The sequence below is a fragment of the Falco naumanni genome, chromosome Z, assembly GCF_017639655.2.
Source record: "Falco naumanni isolate bFalNau1 chromosome Z, bFalNau1.pat, whole genome shotgun sequence".
In the NCBI taxonomy this organism is placed as follows: domain Eukaryota; kingdom Metazoa; phylum Chordata; class Aves; order Falconiformes; family Falconidae; genus Falco; species Falco naumanni.
Window position 1 is genome coordinate 84608435 of NC_054080.1, and position 21951 is coordinate 84630385.

A 21951-nucleotide genomic window follows, 5' to 3' on the forward strand; every position below is an offset into this window, starting at 1 on the left:
CTGTCAGCTTGGTAAATATGTTTTAAAAAAAAAACCAAACAAAACCAAAAAAAACCAAAAAAGACAAACAGATTTTTAGTACAGGGGGACAGAAGTGGTGCTGAGGTCTCTGTGTGTTTGTATACACACACACAGTCCCTGTGAGCACTCAAATGAGAATATGAGATGGTTTAAAACTTGAATTTAGAGGATTTGCACCCCTGTCCTTGTACGAGGAGCGACTCACGAATAAACCTCTGTGATCTATTCCCACCTCTGCTTAGCGGTACTGATGTTGTATCTTCTTGGTACCAAATCCCTTGGGGGATATAATTACAAGAGGGTTTGAGTTTGGGGTTTTTTTTTCATACATTCACCATCTCTTCGTGTATATCCGATACAAGCTTTTGCTGTCCTCTACAAACACCATTTAAAGGGTAGGCAGCTGCTGCTAACAGGGTATCCTCCCTTGCCCTACCTGTACGTATATGTTAAAAAAAAAACAAAACCAAAACCAAACAACCCGGAAAAACAAAACCTACCTGTGAAAAGTATTAAAAAACCATCCTGTCTCTTTGAGCCAGGTCTGGTTATTTTTTTATAACTCGATAAAAATAACTTTATCTATATAATATATATTTATATATTATAACATATAGATGTAAAATATATATTAAAAATAAAAATAATTCAAAAAAGAAACTCAATAAAAATAGCAGGTCCTGTTATTTTTAATTACGAACGGCCGTTGGCGACCGTGCGTGGGAGCAGTGATGAAGGGGGATGTCACATGTGGTGTTTTGCCCTTAGTTGTTTTAAAACCCCGTAACTAATTGGCCATGTGCATGTTTTATATCTGGGCTGGGTTTTACCAGTCAAGCCTGTACGTGGACACCTACAGCAGGCGTGTTTCTACGTTTTTGAAGACCGTTTGCTTTAGGAGTGGAAGGCTGGGTCCTACCGGCAAAATAATAATAATGTCGCAGAACCCACAGCTGGTTCGGGGTTGTAAAAAAAATGAGGAATTTGGGATGCTCGCTTTGGCTTCCTGAGTGGTAACACTAGGGTCAGTTCCTCTCAGGTCTATACTCAGACTTCTGTTGATTGTACCGTTGTTTCCACATGGGGAAAATGAACTGGCGGGGTTTTGTGCTGGTTTTGTACAGAGGTAGGTGATTATTCACGCCGCCACGAGAGTGGAGAGAGATGCACTTCGCCAGGAGTTAATATAAACCACATCAGGCTCAAATCAGAGCCTGTCAGACTCTCATGAAGATGGTTTAACCACTGGTGGATTGATCTTGTGTAGTCGTATGAAAGATTGAAGGATTTCAGATGTTACTTGCTGAGATAATTTCAGGTTATATGTCTCTCTGTATTGTACTATTGCACTGTATATGTTTGCTATTCACTGCTAGCAACAGTAAAAGTGAAATTGCTTTTGTCAGTGATAGCTCTACTAAGTTTTCTGAAAGCCAGCGTAAAACAGATGCTTAGTGGAGCTTCGGTCCCAACCTAGCTGCTTTTCACCTCAGCTTTTTGCTATTCTTTTCATAAGCTGGCCCTGAGCCTGTCAGCTGCTGCTGCTTCCACGGGCAGGAGGTCACGGAGTGTGTGGCTTCACCTCCACATTTTAGATACTCACTCAGTATCTAAAGGAGATACAACTGCTTGGTAGTTTGAGTAGCTCTCTGGGCTCGATCAGCAGTGTCAGGTAGGATGGCCTCCTTTCCTGAGCGGGGTGAGGGGGTAGGCACCCATATATACGTAGACACATACATGTAGTCACCTAAATACCCGTGCCTGCGCTTGGGGCTGACAGCAGCACCGGTTTCTCCGTACTAAACAGGTTGCGGTGGAAAAGAGGTGCCAGACTGCCATGCTCCACCAGGAGGATGGGGATTCAGTGGAGGAACCACGGAGCAGGGTGTTTTGTGGGAGAGCTGAGCTTCTACAAACCCTCAGGTGCCGAAACAGTTAATAATAAACCAGGGAGTTTTCCAAATTGCTGTGTTTGGCTTAAGTACCAGAACTCAAAGCCTCTTAGGTTTCTTAGTGTATTTTTCCCCCCCCCCAATCTCGCCCTTGGTACTTCTCTAGAGATGTTTACCTACCACTGGCCCTTGTTAGAAGAAGACAACGCACTTAACGCTTAAAATACAAGAGTCAACATATAGAATAGACCAGGAGCCCAAATGTGCTCACTCTGACCGTCAAGCGAAATAGTCACGTCATCGTAATATAAATGTACACGGAGTTATTCTTTCGCGTTGTGTTTGCACATTATTTAGATCAGTGGCCCGTGACTAAGGATGCTAAACACAACCTCAGTGCGAATAATGGATCAGAACTGTGCGGCCAAAAGAGCTGAGACCATGGCTTAATATTTTCTTTCAACACATCATTACTCTGGAAATGCCATTGGGAAATTCCTTAATTCCCTCTGGTTTCGGATTGAGCACAATAAGTAAGAGGTAATGATATTTGTTGTTAATGATAGCAATGTTAATGGCTTTTAATAATAATAATTTAGTGGTGATATAAGGGAACGCAAGGCTAGTATCCAGTGAACATCATGCTTTTTACACAAAGCTATTCTTCATAAGCTGTTTAGATATTACAATGCTCTTAATGATCTCACGGTAAATTAATGCTGCTAATATAGTTCACAGTTATAGGCATAGAGACTGACCAAAAAAGATTTGCAGTAAGGAAAAAAATAAATTGTTTTGATACCAATGGTGAAAAACCTGCGTTTTAGGTCCAGTGTGGCCCATGAAATTGGACCTTCTTCATCGTGTTTGCCCTCGGAGGGGATTAGGTGACGGTGGGTGCTCCATAAGGTGCATGTGCTAAATCAGGAGGCAGCCGATCACTTAAAGTATTGTTAAAAACTGGTTTTGATTTATTAATTCCTGTTGGCAGGCCAGCTTTCACATGGATTTGGTGAGCAACAGCCAAACCCTCAAACTCTATAAAGAGGTGCTGCTCTAAAAGGAATTTTACTACTTGAATCTGCAGTTCAGGCATTTCTGGGTTTTGCATATAGACTGAAAGCTTTTCTGTGAGGAATGGCATTAATATGAAGTTTCACTGGGGTTTTGTTTTTTTTCTTTTCATTTCATCTCACTACATTGCAATGATCTAATAACTCATGTGCTGAAGCAACCTACTTAGCTTCTGCCCTTCCCGAGCGCGTCAGTTTGTAGGCATCAGGCTTTGAGTGGTGGGTTATCGCGTGTTTATGAGGTTAAATACTACTGCTGCTCGGGGCACAAGAGACAAAAGCAGTGAGATGGGAGCAAATGGAGGAAGGTATCGTACTGATCACTGCTACGAGACGTAATTTCCAGGATTCTGAGGAAGTAGCCTACTCCAGTCTTGCATGTTGCTGTTGATATTAGAGGATGGTTCAGGACGGTGTATTTTAAGGTGTGATTTTACTGTTAGTTTTTTTTTGTTTGTTTCTTTTTGTTTTTCTCTCTCCTTCATCCCCTCTCATTTTATTCACGTTTCTTCCATGCCACCTTGGTCCTTTGTTCCGTGACACCTCTCAGCCGTGGCCACCACGGCACCTCCCACCCACCCTGCCACCCCCGTGCCGTTGGCCTCTCTGACTGACTCCTCTCCTTCCCCTCCAGCTGTCCCAAGTTCCAGTGTCCTCCCCTCTGCCCCTCGAGATGTGGTCCCTGTGTTGGTCTCCAGCCGATTTGTCCGTCTCAGCTGGCGTCCCCCTGCAGAAGCCCGAGGCAGCGTCCAGACCTACACCGTCTTCTTCTCCAGGGATGGCGTCAACAGGTAGGTGCCAACTTCTGGTGGAGACCCAACCTCCACGGGTCTCCTCTGGATGGGGGGATAGTCAGTCCTAAGAGGGCCTGAAGTCTTTAAGGGTATCTTGCAAATGGTTCTCCATCTTGTGGTGTTCTCCCTGTGGTAAGTGCAAAGCTAGAAATGTCCTTGGTGTATTTTTGTATCCACCATCTCCCCGGTTCTGTAACAGTGCTCATTGTCTTGGTATGAAGGGCCGTTTGCGTTGACAGTGGTGTCTCTGGATCTTACCTCCTTTAGCTATTACTCAACTGTCTAACATCAAATAAAGTATCATTAGCTCCATGTTTTACCTTTTATCTTCCTGTGAAGACCCCAGCTCAAATATTCTTTGCCTTGCTGGCGGGGGTGAATGTGTTGAGCCCTGGTCAGCTGGAGAGGAGGAGGAGGAGGAGGAGGAGGAGGAGGAGGACTGCTTCTAGAGCGGGGCAGTTGGCGTAGGACTTGAAAACAGCCAGGAAGCGGGTTGTGAGGATTTTACGTGCTTGCAAATACCGTGGACCAGCCTGGGCTGTTCTGGCCACGTGGATTATAGCTGCACAGCAGATAGGTCTTTTGTGATAATGGCACGATAGGTGGTTTGGTGTTTGCGTGATTCCTCATATGCGTTCATTTCACCCTGGAAAAGGTATTGCACATTGAGTTGGGTTTTATTTTCCTAACTTCATACATGGGTTTATGCCCAAGAAAAATCTTGTGGTTTTCTGTTGCGGTACATCGTTACGAAGAACTCACTTCAAGTGTCCTGTCCTGTATTCACTGCGCTCAGGATACGCTTCAGCTGCCAGCTGGTGACTAGTACTGGTGTGTGCACTGATGGCAGCTCAGCTTCTGAGGGGACCTGGATAGGAATCTGTATTTAATTGAAGAACAACTGGACATGCTTTGGAGTCATGAGAGCTAAAGAAGTGGGGTTCCACAGTTACCAAAGCGAGCTCCCCTCCGCCGCAGTGTGGGCTTATCCTTCATCCAAAGGGCTCAGTCTCGCAGGCAAAATTTTCTGCCCCAGCCCAGACAGTTGCAAGCTTCTGATCTCAGTCTCCAACTAGGTCCAGCTTTCTTTTATAGCCACGTAGCCATTTCTTCACCTAAGGAGCTGTCAGGCACTGGCACAGGCTGCCCAGGGAGGTGCTGGAGGCACCAGCCCTGGAGGGATTTAAAAGACGTGTAGATGTGGCGCTCGGGGCCATGGGTTAGTGGTGGCCTTTGGCAGTGCTGGGTTAATGGTTGGACTTGATGACCTGAAAGGTCTTTTCCAACCGAAATGATTCTATGTATAAGTTTTTTTAATTTGTTTCAATGCTTGTATACATTGGTAACTACAACAGTGGTACCTGCTGCAGGAGGCAGATGCTCCTAGATAGAGATGGGTATCCATCTGGTCCATCTGAGCAGCCTGAAAGGGCACAACACCCAAAGGGCTTGGGAGGAGCGTGAAACGCTCTGTCCCTCCATAAAAGAACGTTCTGAAAATACAAGTTGGCATTTCTGAGGCCGGTGCCGGAGGCAAGCATCTGCTGCAGCAGGGTGTCACGTGTGGGCTGGATGGCATGTAGGCCAGTCTGTGGCGAAAACACGGGGTAGGAGCCAGGCTCATTGGGTCGTTTCACCATCAGGAAGGGTCTATTGAAGGTTGGGAGATACAAGTTGGCTCTGGAAAAGTAACCAGAGCAGAAAGGGCAACGGAAGGGTTCCTCAGGAAGTGAGGATGCTCAGCAGCATCCTTACCGCACCAGCCTGGGTACCAAGCTGGGGCTGAATCACAGATATTTTTGCACACACGGGTCCTCCCGTCTGTCTGCAGCTGTTGCCACCAGTGATAACAGAACAGGTTCCCCTGCTCTGTGTGAGGGTTCTTATCCCCTTCATAAAGCGCTTTGAGATTTGTGGGTTGGCGTGAAGCGCCCGTGACATGGCCATGCTGAGGGCGCTGGTGCAATCATATCTCATTTATATCTGGCTTAATAACATCAGAGCTGCCACATGCAACTGAGTTGAGTCATCTTCCAACTCAGCCTTTTAGTTTAGCAATGAGGAGGAAATACTAATGTTGTTGTACGAGGCCTTTAGCGGTGTTCCTGAGATTAAAAAGGATCTAAAAAGAGCTCACCCCTCATTGCCTTACACTTCCAAATAATTTTCCTTCCAGAATTTCCGTGGCGTTGCTCAAAGTCCCAAGTGCCAGAAGCATGCCTGAGTCCCGTTCCCAACAAGGCGCACGGCTTCTTAAAGAGTCTCCTGCAGGAGACTGAGGGCTCTGTGTTCACGGAACTAAACACATAAATAGAATAAAAATTCCACTTATGCTCCCTCCAGCGAGAGACTCATGATACCACCTGCGGTTGAAAACTTTGGAACGCTTTACCTGTCATTCTGCAAACTTTCAGCCAGACTGGGAGCTAAAATTAATGTCTAACTGGGAGCTAAAAGGGAATTTGTACGTTGTTTCCACCTTACTCTTAACAAAAGACCTCTTTTTCTGTTTTCAGAAATAAATATCGGGTTTGACATTAACCTCAGGGATACAAAGGGATTGTCAGAGAAATTACTGTCAGTCTGGGGTGAGACCGCCTTCCTGGGTTGGAGGGCAGGCAGGATTCACGTGGCAGCTGGTGGCATCACGGAGGCCGATGTGACACACAAGGCACACGGCCATGGTGGGGACCAGCCAGAAAAAAAGTCTCCCATTCTTTGAACTCTCTCGTAAGGGGTTTTCAGCCCAGCCCTATCAATGAAAACCCTTTCGGAAGCGATTGCACTTCGGGCTTCTTGCCTTCTGATGGGATGCTCTTTAATCTCCCCGCTCGCTCAGCGAGGGATCCTGCGTGAGATCAAAGGGGTTTGCTTGCTGGTAAGGATGATTGGGAAGAGCACTTACAAGTTAAAAGGCATTGGATAAAACGAACCTTAAATCTATTAGGTTCAATAAATAAACAGCCACGCGATACACCTGCTCTCAGGAAAGTTTCTGCTTGAGATAAAAGTACAGATTTAAAAGTGAGACGTTCTGTAACATTTCCTCATGACAGCAGGCTGTTGGTCGGAAAAATGAGCTGAAATAGTGTTTCACGTATAGGACCTGTAGTAGGTCCGTGACTCTTAATATGCTTTTGATTGTGTTTATTTTCTGTTAAATAGAGTGAGCTATAATGGCACGACAGAAATTTAATGCATACATTTCGATGGAGATCACTCTTCAGGGGGTTGACACGTACGTGCACACAAAGACCATAAAAACCTGTCCTGCTACGTAGGAGAGGTGTTCCGGAAGGGAAAGGAGCTCATTTAGCTACAAACTCACTGAAAAAAAAACCCTATTCTGTGTGCAAGTACTAAGGTCATATGAAAGATTAAAAAGACCGAGTTTACCAACGACAGGGGTAAATCCCTGCCTAGCTGCTTTATTTCCCATTTTCTGCTGGGATGCTGGGATGCTGCCCAGGTGCTGAGCTCTTGGAAGCGGGGCCGTCCTTGAGGCAGCGAGGGCGGAGGTGCCACTTCATCTCCAACATCTCTCACATCCACACGTGTCATAACTTGTGTTTTTATTATTTATTTTAAAGCTAGAGGGTGGGCTTCAGGTGGGAAGCGTTGGATCTGTCTCCATCTTTAGTCAACTTCCAGCCCAACACACGGCATTTATGCCTGAATGTTGCCCACACTGAATTGCAAAACTGATTTATTTTGTTGTTGTTGCTGAGCAATTTTTTTTTTTGTTTGTTTGCAAAACGGGCCGCATTTGACGTTTCACTCCCCGGGCAGGTTGAAATGTCACTCCGATGTTGCTGTTGAGATTTTCGCAGTGTGTGTTCTCTCCTCCATCTCCGCTGGCTGGTTTCTCAGTGCTCAGCGTTGATTCACACCGGCATTTGATATTTATATGGGAGCACATTAGTCACCACAAAGAGAGAGATGTTGTTTGTTTTGGCTGATTTGCTCTTGATCTCTCTAAACAACAACAACAAAAAAAAAACAACCACCTCCTTAAATTTAACCTCAAGACATGTTTAATTACCTGTGCGTCGTTTGAAATGAATTCAGCCTTCCCGGCGAGAATTTGTATCACTACATTTAAAATTTAATTTACAATAAAAAATTCACTGTATTTATTTATAAATAATGAGAAACGTTTATGTGGTGATATATTTCTGTTTAGCAATATTAGACGAGGCACAAAGCCTAAAAATAGAATTCAGGTTTTGATTGCACCTTTGAAATATGAAGTTGGCTCAACAGCGGGTCCTGATTTGTAGCTGTCGTTCTGTTTGAACCGACTGTTAGCAACCGTTTTTCCCAATAAAGGAAATTAAATGCTCTGATCTTAAAAGGAGGGGGAAGAAAAAAAGAAAGAAGAAGAAAATGACCCTGGAAATCAGCCACATTGCAGCTGAACGTAAAACCCTTTGGCGAAGGACTCTTGCAAGGCTGGAGCCAGGTGTGGTTTTAGTGGAGCATTCACTAGAACTTGGATGTCGGTGACAAATAAATGCAAATAAATGTCACAGTGAGCTCACAGATCTCCCGCTTTAGCTCCCTGCATGTTGCAGCCTGGAGAAATGAATCAGGGACCACTTAATTTAATACAAAAACTTATATTTGATTAAAGCCTAGCTTCCAAATTCCTAGCTGAAGTTCTAAAATATCATTCCCAGATGATCTATTTACATTCGTTTTGAGGTTTACTTATTATAATCAAGGACTTTGTGTTATTTGGTGCGAGAATGAGAATGGGAGATAAAAAGAAGTGTTCAAGGTAGTAGAAGTCCATCCATTTTAAAATTAATAGTATTCATTTCACAGCAAGGAGCATTAACGTGACTTTTCTTACTTGAAGTCACTAATTACATGTTTGAAACATTATAAAAGCATTTGTTACACACCTGAGAGATACATGGGAACTGTAATTATTATTTTTTTTATTTTATTTTACATACTGATATTGTAATGTAACGCAATCTTCAGTCACTGGAAACTACACACTGAAGCTTCCATTTTACAAGAAAGCAAACGACTTTAGTCAAGTTCTTTTAGTTTTAGACTGTAACTTATGGCCAAGATGGGTTTGAAAAAGAAAAGCCCAAACGTAAAGGGTGCCTGTTTCAAGGATGTTTGGTGTTTTTTATAGTATTCCTGTGCTGTGGTAGCACCTGAAGTGTGTTAACCCCTCACTGGCAAGCAGGAGCAGGCGATGGACTTGTGGATGTGGGTGATGCTCATCTCGTGGATGTGGGTGATGCTCCTCTCGCCTAACTTCAGCCTGAGTGCACTGGAGCTCAGGGGTGAGAGGCAGCCCTCTGCTTCACAGCACCCATCTGATGTGGTTTCGATACTTATCTCACAAAGACAAGCGTGGGGTTGCTGTAGTCATAAGAAGTTTTTTTCCTTTTCACTAGCTGGAGGCTTTGCGGTGTTGCAGAAGACGTCACTGCCAGGTGACATCGGCACGCAGCTCTTTTAAACAAAAGGGATAATTTATTTTCTTGCGTCTCATCGTTACGCTGCCCTGAGATACACAGGAACATTGGAGCGGGGGGAGGTTTGTCAGTCTGAAGGCGACGGACCCATCTGGGTGTCTGCAATCGTCTGGGTGCCAAAATTCCAGAAACCTGTGAGCAGGAGCTTTGTGCCAGGAGAGTAACCAGGTACTTCTGTCCCGTGCCAGGAGAAGAACCAGCTAATTCTGTCCTGGGTCACTTATTCCTCTAAATGTCTGTGACAGGTTGGGAGATGGGGCTACTCATCAAGAGATGCGCTGGCTGTTCTCGCATCTCAGCCTGCCCAGGGGGAAACCTCAGCCCTTTCCTTTTTTGCTTTGTTCCTCTTAGTCTCAGTCCTGGGGTGTTTGCTTGATTCTTATTCATTCTTTACTTGAGAAAATCTGGAATATTTTTTTTATACAATCCATTTCTTATTTTTTTTGAAGTTACAAACAATATCTTGCACTGCCCTGTGGGCTTCTGGTGTTTGCATCTGGAAAATGCTCTGGATCTGATCGCTGGAAAACCCAAGCTATAGGAAGTAAAACCGATAAAGGTTTAATGTGCTCAGTGCTCTCCTGAGGTGCATGGAAGGGACACGCTGGGTGGCCAAGGACGGGGAGGTTGCCCGCTGTGATTTTTCAGCACAGGCTGGGGACAGGCCAAGAGCTTCTGCTGGTCAACTCTGCTTCCAAACTGGAAAACATGAAATTACCAGAGCGCAGGGCTGGGATTTGAGTTAATTAGCTTTGGAAATGATGTGTGGATAAGATGGGGTGGGCTGCAGGCACCTCCAGCCGCTGCCAGCCCGCCTGGCTGTTTCCAGTGGGAGCAGCCATCAGTTTTACCTGGGCTTGCATTTATCTAGGAACGGACTGGCCCATCCGTGCAGGTGTTGAGCTTGTTGTGTTCATCAGCTTGAGAGCATTGGTGTACCTGCGTGGTTATACAGCTCCTGGTTATACATATAAATATACAGAGATATACATGTATATGTCTATATACAGAGAAGTGTCCTGGGAGATGGGCTTTAGTCCCACTGTTGACATCCAGTGGAAGATGAGCACTGAAGCTGCTGAGATTACGTTTGCAGATGAGTGCATTAGAGTAAAATCCAAGGACTTGCTTGGACGTTTACAGAAGGCTGAGGCTGGAGGGTGACACAGCAAAGGCAGGTCTGAGAAGAGGAACGGCAGCCCTGGGTCTCCTCGGTGCCTCTGTGGCAGGGCTGGAGTTTTACCATTGCTCCGCGCACTCAGCATCTGATACCAAAGGGGCTGTGTCAGAATTTCGCTCCTCACCACAGCCCTTCACACCTGCATCCCAAACTACACTAGATGAGAGAGTTGTGCTGGTTCAGTCCCTTTAGTCTAAAAAGCGCATTTGATTCCTCTCGGGAAGTCACTCACCAGTGACACGAGTGCCAAGGGCACTAGAGTCATGTACTTTTATTTCCTTTTTTTTTTTTTTCTTTCTTAACCAGATAACGGGAAAAGACTTCCTGAAAGAATGCTGCAAACCTTTGCACCTTTCCAGACTTGCATATATGTATCACCACAGGTACCCCCGTCACAGAGAAGTGTTATATGAGATCTGACTGGAGTTTTATCATGTCGGCTTTTCGTTCTCTTGCTTCTTTACTGCTCTTGTGGCGTTGAAAGGTGGTCTCATTGCTTCTTTGCTGTTACCAAAAAAAGATATATGCAGTGAGAGAAGTGGCTGACAGTCCCCTCATCCTGCAGGTGGGAAGTCACGGGGCAGAGTTTGTTTTCTCTCTCAGGGCTGTGGGTTCCTGCTTCTTCTTGAAGGGTTTAAGAGCATATCCTAGCTGTTCTGTTCAGCGGCCACTGGCCATCCGCAGCCCCGCTGCCTTCAGCGGCAATCTGACGGTTACAAATCCATTGGAGCCACTCTCGGTGCAAGTGGGTTCCCACTTGGACAGCTTGCAAACAGAAACCAGGGGTAAGAGGCAAGAGAATAAAATCAGCAGACTTGGGAAGGGCAAAGGCTCTGCCTGCCAGCATCCTCACCAGGGAGCAGCAGCCCCCCAAGAGAAACCTTTCTGCTGGAATAAAGGCGTGAAACTCCCCTTGGCTCCGCTAAGGGACGATCCGAGCGTTTAACCCCAGGGAACGGTCGCCCAAGCCTTGTTCAGTCAGTCCTCAGAGGGCTGGAGCGACGGTGGAGTGCGATGCTTGGAGGACAGGACCGGCCTCTGGTTTGAGAAATTTCATTTGAAGGAAACGTTCCCCAAAGGACCAATAATCCCCATTCTCTGAATTGCTGCTATGGCTATTGCAGCGCTGTGTGAAGTTTAACAATTAGTTGATTCAGTCTTAAATGATTTTTTTGGTTGGGTTTTTTTTTTTCCTACAGCATGAAATCTACCTTTTTGTTGTTATTTTTTCAGGGGGCTTCTAGTAAAGGAGAAGAGCAAGGCACACCACCCATAGTAAATCAGTTACAAAAGCAATTTTACCTACTTCTGCTTGCAGATTGTCCATGAAATGACTGTGATTTTGCCCATTTTAAACCCTGCTTTACTGTTTAAGGATTGTTTTTTTCCTAGATAATCCCATGTTAATGACTTTAGGTCCGTATCTTTCTCACCAATCATTTTTCTGGCAGAGTTTTGCGTGACCCAAGGCTGGGTAATCCAGTTTCAGGGTGCAGGTCGCCCTTCAGCCCTGGCTGCTCGTGGTGCCAGGAAAAATTAACCCGGCTCTTGCCCTGATGGGAGGATGATGTCCCGGTGTCCTGGTTTCGGCTAGGATAGGGTTAATTTTCTTCTTAGCTGGTGTGGTGCTGTGGTTTGGATTTGGTGGGAGAACAGGGCTGATAACACGCTGATGGTTTTTAATTGCTGCTTGGTGATGTTTCTCCTGAGTCAAGGACTTTGCAGCTTCTGGGGCCCTGTAAGCAAGAAGGCTGGAGGGGTGCAAGAAATTGGGAGGGGATGGATATTCCATCCCATAGGATGCGTATGAAGCTGGAGGAAGAAGGAGGAAGGGGGGACATTTAGAGTGATGATGTTTGTCTTCCCAAGTCCTTGTTAGGCGTGATGGAGCCCTGCTCTCCTTGAGGGGGAGGAGGGGGGGGCTGAACCTGCCTGCAGTGGGAAGTGCTCAGTGAATTCCTGGGTTTGCTTTGCTCGCGTGCGCAGCTTTTGCTTCACCTCTTAAACTGGGTTTATCTCACCCGACGAGGTTTCTCACTTTTACCCTTCCGATTCTCTCCTGCATCCCAAAAGCTGCGCGTGCATCTCCCTTTCTGTATCAGAGGCATGTTCCTTTATTGAATAGCCATTTCCTTCCATCTCTTTCCTTTTTTTTTTTGTTGTATTAAGGAAGGCAAAGGACCAATATACTGTATAACTTATGAAGTGCCTAAATACAAGTTGTCTTTGTAGTGCTTGCAGCATTCCCAGCGGGCTCCACTACTTGAATTAGGAATTTTAAAATAAAAAAAATGATTAAAAAAAAAAAAGCCCTATAGACAAACAAGCCTCAAACTTCAGTTTGAGAGCAGGTTACCAGCTGCATAAATCAATAATGCTTTAAGATCCACATGCATTTCAGAGCGATTTATTTTAAAATAAAAATTTTATTTTTTTAGGGAACGGGCAGTCAACACATCTCAGTCTGGGACTCTGCAACTTACTGTGGGCAACCTGAAGCCAGAGGAGACCTACACCTTCCGAGTAGCGGCATACAACGAGTGGGGACCAGGAGAGAGCTCGCAGCCCGTCAAGGTCGCCACGCAGCCGGAGCGTGAGTGTGCGCTGGAGTGGGGCTGGGCACGGGTGGCACCAACAGCTCTAGTGACAAACTGCAGCTCTCCTCGTGCGCTGCTTCAAGGGTTTTATATAGCTTCTCTTAGAAAATACAGCCGGGTCCTTATGTATGGTAAATAACACCTTTCCTCAGTCTGTAAGATTTCTGGCAGAGCACCGACCTGCTCAGCAGCAGCATATTGCTGGGTTGTGTCACGGCTTTGATCGCACGTCCCATCTTCTACGATGTGACAGTGTAAGTGATCTCAAAAGCTGTGCTACGGTACATAAGGAGTTGGGGTTTTTACAAGGAAACGCGATAAACTCGCTGAAAAACACAAAATATTTCCGCTGGAGTAAACGTTTTGGATTATCGGTGTTTGAAAGCAAGGTTTTCTGTTAGTTGATGCTTAGCAGTAAGTGTGTTTTGTAAATCTCTGGAGCAGGTGGAACCTTTCAGCAGACACTTTTCTCTTTCTCTACGGCTCATTTTATTGTAAGTACTTGCACACGTGTCTGGTCTCCAGAAAGAAGAGACATTTTTTCCAGTTGAGTTTGTCCTACTGCAGCTTTTCTTGCTTGGAAGGTCCAAGAAGGACAGTTACAGGGAGAGGTTTGAAACATTGTTTGAGCCCTTCCATGGCAAAGGTAATAATTCAGTGGAACTGGCCGCTAAAATGGGGTTGGTATCTAGTCCTTAGCACCGAGATGGGTGCTGGGTCTGATACCGATGGGCACTGGACCACTTTGGTGAACCATCTCGGGGGGAGTGGGATGCTGAGCTGCTTTTACGCTCCATGCAGTAAGGCAGGAGGGTACCGCTGCACACAAACTGTTTAAATTGCCATGTGTTGCCACGTAGAGAGATTTTATTGCAAGGCAGTGTTTGTCTGAAACCCCCTTGTTCTGTGAACCCCCTGAAATGTGTTCTCGGTTCATTGCCATAGGTGACTTGTGGCTGGGAGCAGGTAGAGGAGGTGGGAATGGCTCTCCATGGGTAGTGGAGGAGAAGAAGAGCTTGGAAGCAAATCCTGTGCATAAGGCGAGCCTCTGGAGGTGGCTTCAGGTGGCCTTTGAACTGTTTGGTTCCTTAACAGCTAAGCTGAGCCCCAGGCAAAGTGTCTATTAGGGCCAGCGAGAGCGTGTGCGATGTCCCCTGACCAGGCAGAAGGTGTTGTGAACAAGTGGAAAAGGGACCTTTCAACTTACATCACTCTGTGATACTGTTGTCTAGAGCTTTGTTTATCACAAAACATGAATTTCACTCCCCGTTGTCACTTCCCAAACCCCCGAGATTTGTGATGCTGGTGAAAGTGTCACCTGAGAGGTGTCGCTTTCTGTTTTTCTCAACGGTGTTGCATGTTAGGTATGTCTTCAAATCCTGCTCTGATGTTGCTCTGCCACTTACTTGCGGTTACCATGTGCAAACATAAGCAAGGTTCTATCTCAGCCCTTTTTTGGGAAATAATTCTTGAAAGTCAGTTTAGGAGTCGGAGCCTTTTGACATTAAGGCACCAAGGACCCACTCAGCAGTATCGTTTATCTATTAGCAATTTACCTCTGCTTAAACACACGCGCACACATGTGCATATACACGTTGCTGCATCTGTTTGTATTTTAGATATGTAATATGACCAATATACAGCTACATTTACAGAAGTAAAATAACATTTCAATCGGGAAGATGCCTTCCCAGTGAAAAGCAGGCACCGCTACCCTCTGCTGTCACCCTCTGAAGCTACCGCGGCGCAGAGTTCCCAGCTCTGTTGAAGGCGCAGCGTAGGCATTTAGAATATCTTTCCTATTTAATATTGTTAAGATTTCTCTAAAGCATCAAGTTTGAGCCTGGAGAAAGTATTGCTTTCCATTTTTCCTTTTGCTTTTTCGTGTTGACCGAATTATCTTATCGTTATGAAACAACTCGCTCAGGTCCTGGGAGGCAGTCAGCCTCTACGCGGCTGTCTTTTAGAACACGCTGAAACTCTTGTACAATAAATTACATGGCTGCTCATAAATTGAATTTCCACGTTATTTGAAAATACCAGCAGTATTATGCAACCTGGCATTGTTAAAGAAGAAAAAGCTGATGAAAAAGGACATCTGAAATTCATGTCCGTCAGCACCCGTTTCTGCAAGTGCATCCATGTGCTCTGTAATCAGTTTAAAAGATCACCAGAACAAGTTCCAGCTTTTTGAAATAATCATCCAGAATATATGGGCTGGCTTGATATGAAGGGTTTTGTCCCCAGATTACCACCCCCTCCCCTTCTTTTCCTTTATTAAACTGCAACCTCTTTTTCTCTGCCTTTATGGTATATAATTTCACTACAGTATTATCAGTCCAGATTTAAATCCCTGCCCGCTTAAGCCATGTCTAATCTTTTCATACCACATGTGGAGACTTTGTGAGGTATTATTTGGGCTCCTCAAGATTCTGTTAAAGCAGCTTGATAGTAGAGAATAAAGAAAAGCATCTATCCTCGCAAGGAGGATTGGAATTGTCCGTCCCAGCTTTGAAGGCAGTTCCCTGCTGGGGGACCGGCTCGCTGCTTTTCACAGCCCTTCGGAATTAAAACCAGTTTCCTAATAAATCCATGTCTCCCTGATGTGTGTATTAGTTGGTGGAGGAGAAGATGAATAGGAAGGCATGTTGGTGTACCTCAAAGAAACTTGACGACATCACTCCAGCCTCACAAGGCCGCCTCTTACCATCCCCCTTCCAGTGAAATCAATGTAGCGTGCGCCAACATCTCAACTTCTACCCAAGCATCTTTAAGGGCTTTGTAAGGAATCGTTAATTACGGTATCCTGAGGTAGGGAGGTACTATTATATCTACTTAAGAGAAGCCCAGCTGTTTCCCCGTATGTCTGCCCCCTCCTGTGCTCTGCTGCCCAGAGCAAATCCCGGACCCCCCGAGGCGAGGAGCAGGTGGGAAGGGCTGTGCTCCCCACCCCACCGTCCTGAAAAAGGGAATTCTGAGACAGAAATGCAGGGATTTGGGATGGATTTATCTAGCAAGTGGGGCATTTTGCAGCAGCTAGAGGGTGACCTTACTTGCGCAGGACACTTGGGTGACTTTGGTCACCAAGGTTCACACCTTGCCTAGAGGCTTCTGTCATTACTTTCAGTTCCTGTTAGAGAGTGGCACATCTAACCTCAGAAATAAGTCCTTTTGTCATTATTTTTTTTTTAATCACTGACTGGATGCACCTGAATTTTCTTGCTAAGACAGCTAGAAACAAAAACTACCACCAGGACTGCGTTCAAGTTCAATTGCACCAGAAGCTGTTAAAAGTTTTGGGGTTTGGTGGTAGGCTGGGTGGTTTTGGTGTTGGGTCTTTTTGCAACAAGTTTTTCAGTGGAGACAATATTGTTTGAAGTTACTGCACAGGGAATGTTACAAAGATATAGACAAAATTTCAACTGCAGCCTCTTTTAACATACGTTTCTTAGACAAATGTCAAAACCACATATAAAATTAAAAGGCTATTAAAATTAATGCAATGAAATTTCACATGAAAAAGCAAGGGAAGGTAGGGCTGTCTTTAAAGCCCATATAGATGAAAATTTTTTCAAGGAATGATCAGCTCCATATATGTTGATCCACACAAATGAAGTTTGCAGAATAAACATGTGCTGGTGTGATTGAGTATTTTGAAGACTTGTAGCAGCCCCTGCATCCCTTTCAGACACGGCTGCAGAGACGGCGCCAGATCGTCACCTCTCAGGGCTGGTGAGGGTCCCCAGGCAGGGCTGGCCCCCACCACTGGTGGATGCTGAGGATTTCGGAGGGCACCGGTGCCACCTTTGCTCCCTGCTCACCTCTCCTGGGTACCGGTTTCAGCCACTGATGTTGTCGCCATAAATGATGCTAGATGATCTTGTGATAGTCAGGGTCTGGCTGAAAGGAAAGCTCTGCAATGGGGTTTGGGCAGGTCCTGCAGGAGGTCATCTCAAAAGCCTCCCACCAAAGTGAGTGTGATCATGTTTTTGGGAACAGGGAGATAAGAATCCCCTTTCTCCGGTGCAAAATTGCCATGGGTCTGGGTGGAGAAAAAACTGGGCTTGTGTTTAAGAAGTGGGGAGGGCTGGGGGCAAGGCTGTCTGACTTTGGGCAGGCAGGTCGTTGAAACATTTTGGTTTCTCCATTCCCAGAACAGAAATAAGCAATGTTGACCAAAGAAGATCTTTCCAGGTCCTTTCCAACCTGGGCTGCTCGTTGAGCCGATGACTTTTCCTCCTTCCTTCCTCACACCCAGCTACAGGTCTAGCCGCGCTGCTTAAACAAGAACCCTAGTGGCAGGGATTTCCCTTTCCATCATGAACTGATGTAACCAAAATGAATAATTTTTAACAGACCTGCTGCTGGTGCTGTCTAACGAGGGAGTCATGGGCTCCATCAGGAGCCTTCTCTGCCGCAGCCCATCTTGCAGTGGCTGTCACAGTGATGGACGGAGGACACAGTGCTCCTGTTCTCCACTCGTCACAACAACGTTACATATATTATTGTAAAGCCACACACACACAAAAAAAAAGTGCCTCAGTTTGCATTCTCACCCTGCCAAATTCTGTGTGTACAAAAAAGATCCCCGCAATATTGGGCAGTGGCCCTTTTGCAAGGTGCGGGGGGTATTTCTGCATTTATTTCAGATATTTATCAATATGTGGAAGAGCTGGGGCAGGCAGAACCACGAGCATCTCCGGTGTAGTGCCTCAGGAGTGAATTTTTCTTGTCATTTGACAAAAAGGCGAAGCAGTACTGAAAAATGTGTTCTGTGGAGTCATTAATATCCTCCTCATTTGTGTGTATTCTTCCATAATGGCTCAGTAAAATACACCCTGGGGTAACTTTATGCCATTCTTGCATGGTTCTTTAATTTTATGAGTAATTTATGTGGAGCATTGGCGGGGGGTGGTGGTGGGGGGAGGTTTCCAATTGCTTTAAATTTTAATGAAACGTATCTTCCTCTCTAAAAGTTGGGCAGATATCAAGGAAAAGGTGGTGGTGTTTGTTTTTCTGTCTGTCTCAGAGTCCTGCTGTTGGCTTTCCATCTGTTTTTTGTTTGTTTGTTTGTTTGTTTTCTTTTGTTCTTCCCCCTCCAGAGCTTTTGATTTTTTAGCCTTTTTTTTTTTAGACTTTTTTTTTTTTTTGAGAGAGAGAGAAGAGTTGTGCATCCTTGGTACCCTCTTGTGCCCTGGGAAATAGGAATTCAGATCCCCTGGATGCCTCTGTGGTATGAATTGTGTTTTTTGTTTCCTCTGTTTTCATTTTTACAGCAGGTTTAATTTCAAATCAAATAGAAATGGTTTTATTTTGTGGGGAATCGGAGCCGTTTTCCCAGGGCTAGTGACCTGCCCGCTCCTGTTACCAGCTTCCCGGCCACCTCTGCCGCACTGGAGCTGGGTCCCCGCGTGCCACGGGGGCGGTCAGGCCAGCTTCTGCTTTTTGGATAAACTGTAGTCAGAGCTGGTTAATAGAGGCTGTTAGCATTGATAATTGAGATTAAAGATCAACTCATGCTGTTTTATTCTTCAGACTCTGGCTCACTTTGGTGCTGTGGCTTTTTTTTTCTTTCCTTTCTTCTTTTTTTTTTTTCTTCTTTTTTCTTTATGTTTCCCATTGAATTCCTACTTTCTCTTGTGGAACAGAATGCAGTGCCATAAGCCAGATATTCAGTGACTCCATCTGCACTTACCTGCTGAATATGTGGTTCCCCGCGCGTCACCAGGGAGGCTGATTAAGGCTTTTGTAAAGGCTGTTTACAGGAAGGAGGGATTAAATAAGAGAACAATGAAAATTTATGGTGTACTGCTTCCTAGAGACTATGGAAAAAAGTTGCAAATGAGAGGAAAAGATACGGCACGTCTTTCTTGAAGCTTAGATTGAGTCTCACCTCCTGTTTAAGTGACAAAAAAAAGTGACCAGGTGAGCACCTGGCCAGTTCTTCCAGTATTTTAGTGACTTTTGAAGTATCTTAGCTTGGGAAAGCCACCGTGACCTGATTCTTCAAGATATTTACTCAGTTGAAAATTTTCCATTTTTCCAAATAGTCCCCATCCCTGGGTGCGTTTCTACCCTGTGCCTCGCTGCGGTGGTGTGGCCCCGTTCCCTTGCCCTGCTGCCCCTTTCAGCCCTGGCTCTGGTCCTCCAAAAGCTGTCGGGGGACCTGATGAGAAAACAAATTTAATTCTTCCGGATCAATCATGCAAATTCCAGAAGCTCTCTGAAGTTGGAGTTTCCAGCTGGCTCGTGCGAAACAAACACCGAGCAAAGTGTTTCATTCCTGGCATCGCCACCCTTCCTTTGCAGAACGGGCACACGGGGAAGGCATGCTGGAATCCTGATCCCTTGGGAGATGCCATAAAAAAACATCTTTCTGTGGGTAAGGAGGGCGGATCCGGCTTCTTGATAGTGGGAGGCTTTGTAACCACCTTGGTAGACTAGGAGTTAAAGTGAAAAGCAAATCAACCCCAGAAAGTAAAATTGTTCATTTTCAAATTGTCTTGGGTTCAATTTAAAGTACCGCACATTGCTTGCTGTTCATCATTTATCTTAATTAACTGAAGTAGCGCAGTCCAAATGTTTTCTTTTGGGGGTTTTGTTTGGTTGATTATTTTTTCTTCTTTTCTGACCAGTTCTTCTGCCTCCTGTCAGAAGTGTCAGTCTCATTAGAAAGTTGCATTCTTATAGGAAATATTGTCATTAAAATGGAATTCAAATGCTTTTGCATCCCCTGAATCACGGATGCATTCTGAATCACAGAATTATTTTGGTTGGAAAAGACCTTTCAGATCACCGAGTCTAACAGTTAACCCAGCACTGCCAAGCCCACCGCTAACCCATGGCCCCAAGCGCCACATCTACGCATCTTTTAAACCCCCCCAGTGATGGGGTCTCCACCACCACCCTGGGCAGCCTGGTCCAGGGCTTGGCCACCCTTTCTTCTTACTCTTTAACAGATCCTCTCCCAGTAGCGTCCGCCTATTTTCACAAACTTAAAATTGACTTGTGAAAGAACAGCAACAATATTTTTTTATTATTATTATTTAAAAAGTTTTTCCTTCTGCTTCCTTCTTCTTTAAAACTATTCTGTGGTTTTCATCAGACCCTTTACATACAGGTTGATGACAGCCAGAGCAGGGCAAGGACCAAAAGTTTGGGGTTCACAGGAAATTCTGATGCCGGAGGCTTTTGTATTTTTTGAAGTACAGAAGTACAGCAAAGCCAACTCTTGATTGCTTTCCTTTTTTTTTTTTTTTTTTTTTTAATTGGCTGTAATGAAACAATGTATTTCATTCCGTCATCCAGTATGTAACACTTGCAAGAAGCTGCACCAAAAGCAGCACAAGTAATTTAAAAATTATTTAGAAAAGAAATATTTCTGATTGAAAATGCCATTACTGGATGTTTCAGCATTATGGAAGTACTTTGCTTCATTTTCTTGCAAAGCAAAAATTGTCACTATTTTTTTCCCCAAATGTTTTGATGACTGTGAAGACCGTGTTTACCAGAAATAATCTGCTTCAAAGAAAATACTCCAAATGGTCCAAGTGTTAGAAGAGGGGTTTTCCATTCCTGAGGCTTGTCTCTGCTGCACACTTTGGCCTTTCCATGGTTCATGGAGGTGGTTGGTATGTAGAATTCTGTGCTCTCACCTAATCATTGCTTTTTGTAAATAACAAGCTTTTTTGCTGGCTAGAAGCATGTTGTAATTCTCCTCCAGGTTTGCTGAGATGCAAAGGCACCATCACACCAAGTCAAATCCTTTCTTTTGACTGACTCACCAAGAAGGAGCAGAAAATTAAAGCCACTTTTCTCTGCAAAAAGAAAAACGCTGAACAGACAAGCGTGTCTTAATCAACTATGCAAATCAAGGCATTGCATCCTATGCATGTAATCTCCATATTTATAGGGCCCTGATGCAAACAATAGTGCAGAGGCACGGTGGACCTGCCTCGGCACCCCTTGCCAAGGCAGGATGTACCCCGCGTGCAGAGAATTTGGCAGTTCAGGGGTACGGGTGGGCACGGAGAGGCAGCGGCCAGCAATGAAGATGTCACCTTAGCCTATGGAATAGGTGGGTTCCGTTTCCTTCATCCCTGAATCCCTAAGGGAGCGTTTTGGTGCTGCAGGGCTCGAGCAGCGTGACCATCCTTCCCACTCACACCAGTGTGACGCAGGGCAGCGTGTCACCAGCCAGGGCTGGCACTTGGCTTTGGCACTGCCCACTGTCCCTCTGGACGAGAGCACCGGTGAGATTCAGCCAAAAACCTCCACTGAGCTGTGGGATGTGTTTGTCTCCCTACAGCTTTCCTAAAACAATGGCTATTAGGACACTGGTAATGAACTGGAACTGAAATAAACCTCACCGAACCCAGTTTGGGCACTGGGAAGAGACCTGCTCAGTGCTTCCAGCGGAGCCAACGCCACCCAATTTTATGGAACAGCAGTACAAAGCTCGTCTGAAACTATTGAGTCGGAAACAAAGCTATAGCTATAGGGAGACGGGTTTGATCTGTAGGGCAGCCATGTCTAGAGACCTAAATTACAATCAATGCCATTTGTGCTGTGATTTCCAGTAAGTAATGGAATCCACATGGAATTTGTGTGGTGATTTCCAGTAAGTAATGGAATCCACATAAAGTAATGGAGGGACTAGACCTGAGAGAGAAGACGGACTCTCGAACCTCTGCAGCCGAGTAAGGGATGCACTGCAGCCTGCTAAACTTGGCAAGTGCCAACAATTCAGGTAGGTCCATTGGCCCTTTCTGGATTGGTTGTCTCTGTGGGATGTCCAAGCCCATCACTTTGTCACAGAGGTGTTTGCTTAAGCATCCTGCTCAACTCCCATCAGGGTCCTGGTTGCTGCCATCACCAGTCCTGCCTTAGCAGG

At 45.3% G+C, this 21951-nt stretch overlaps 1 protein-coding gene across 1 annotated transcript in view; it reads left to right on the forward strand.

Moving 5' to 3' along the window:
• The window catches only part of LOC121080759 (netrin receptor DCC-like), a 253382-nt gene that overhangs the window by 168114 nt on the left and 63317 nt on the right, over positions 1 to 21951 (forward strand). The window contains exons 7-8 of the mRNA XM_040578882.1: positions 3621 to 3777; positions 12900 to 13054. Coding sequence (XP_040434816.1) covers positions 3621 to 3777; positions 12900 to 13054 — 312 coding nt within the window. The remainder of the gene's footprint in view (positions 1 to 3620; positions 3778 to 12899; positions 13055 to 21951) is intronic.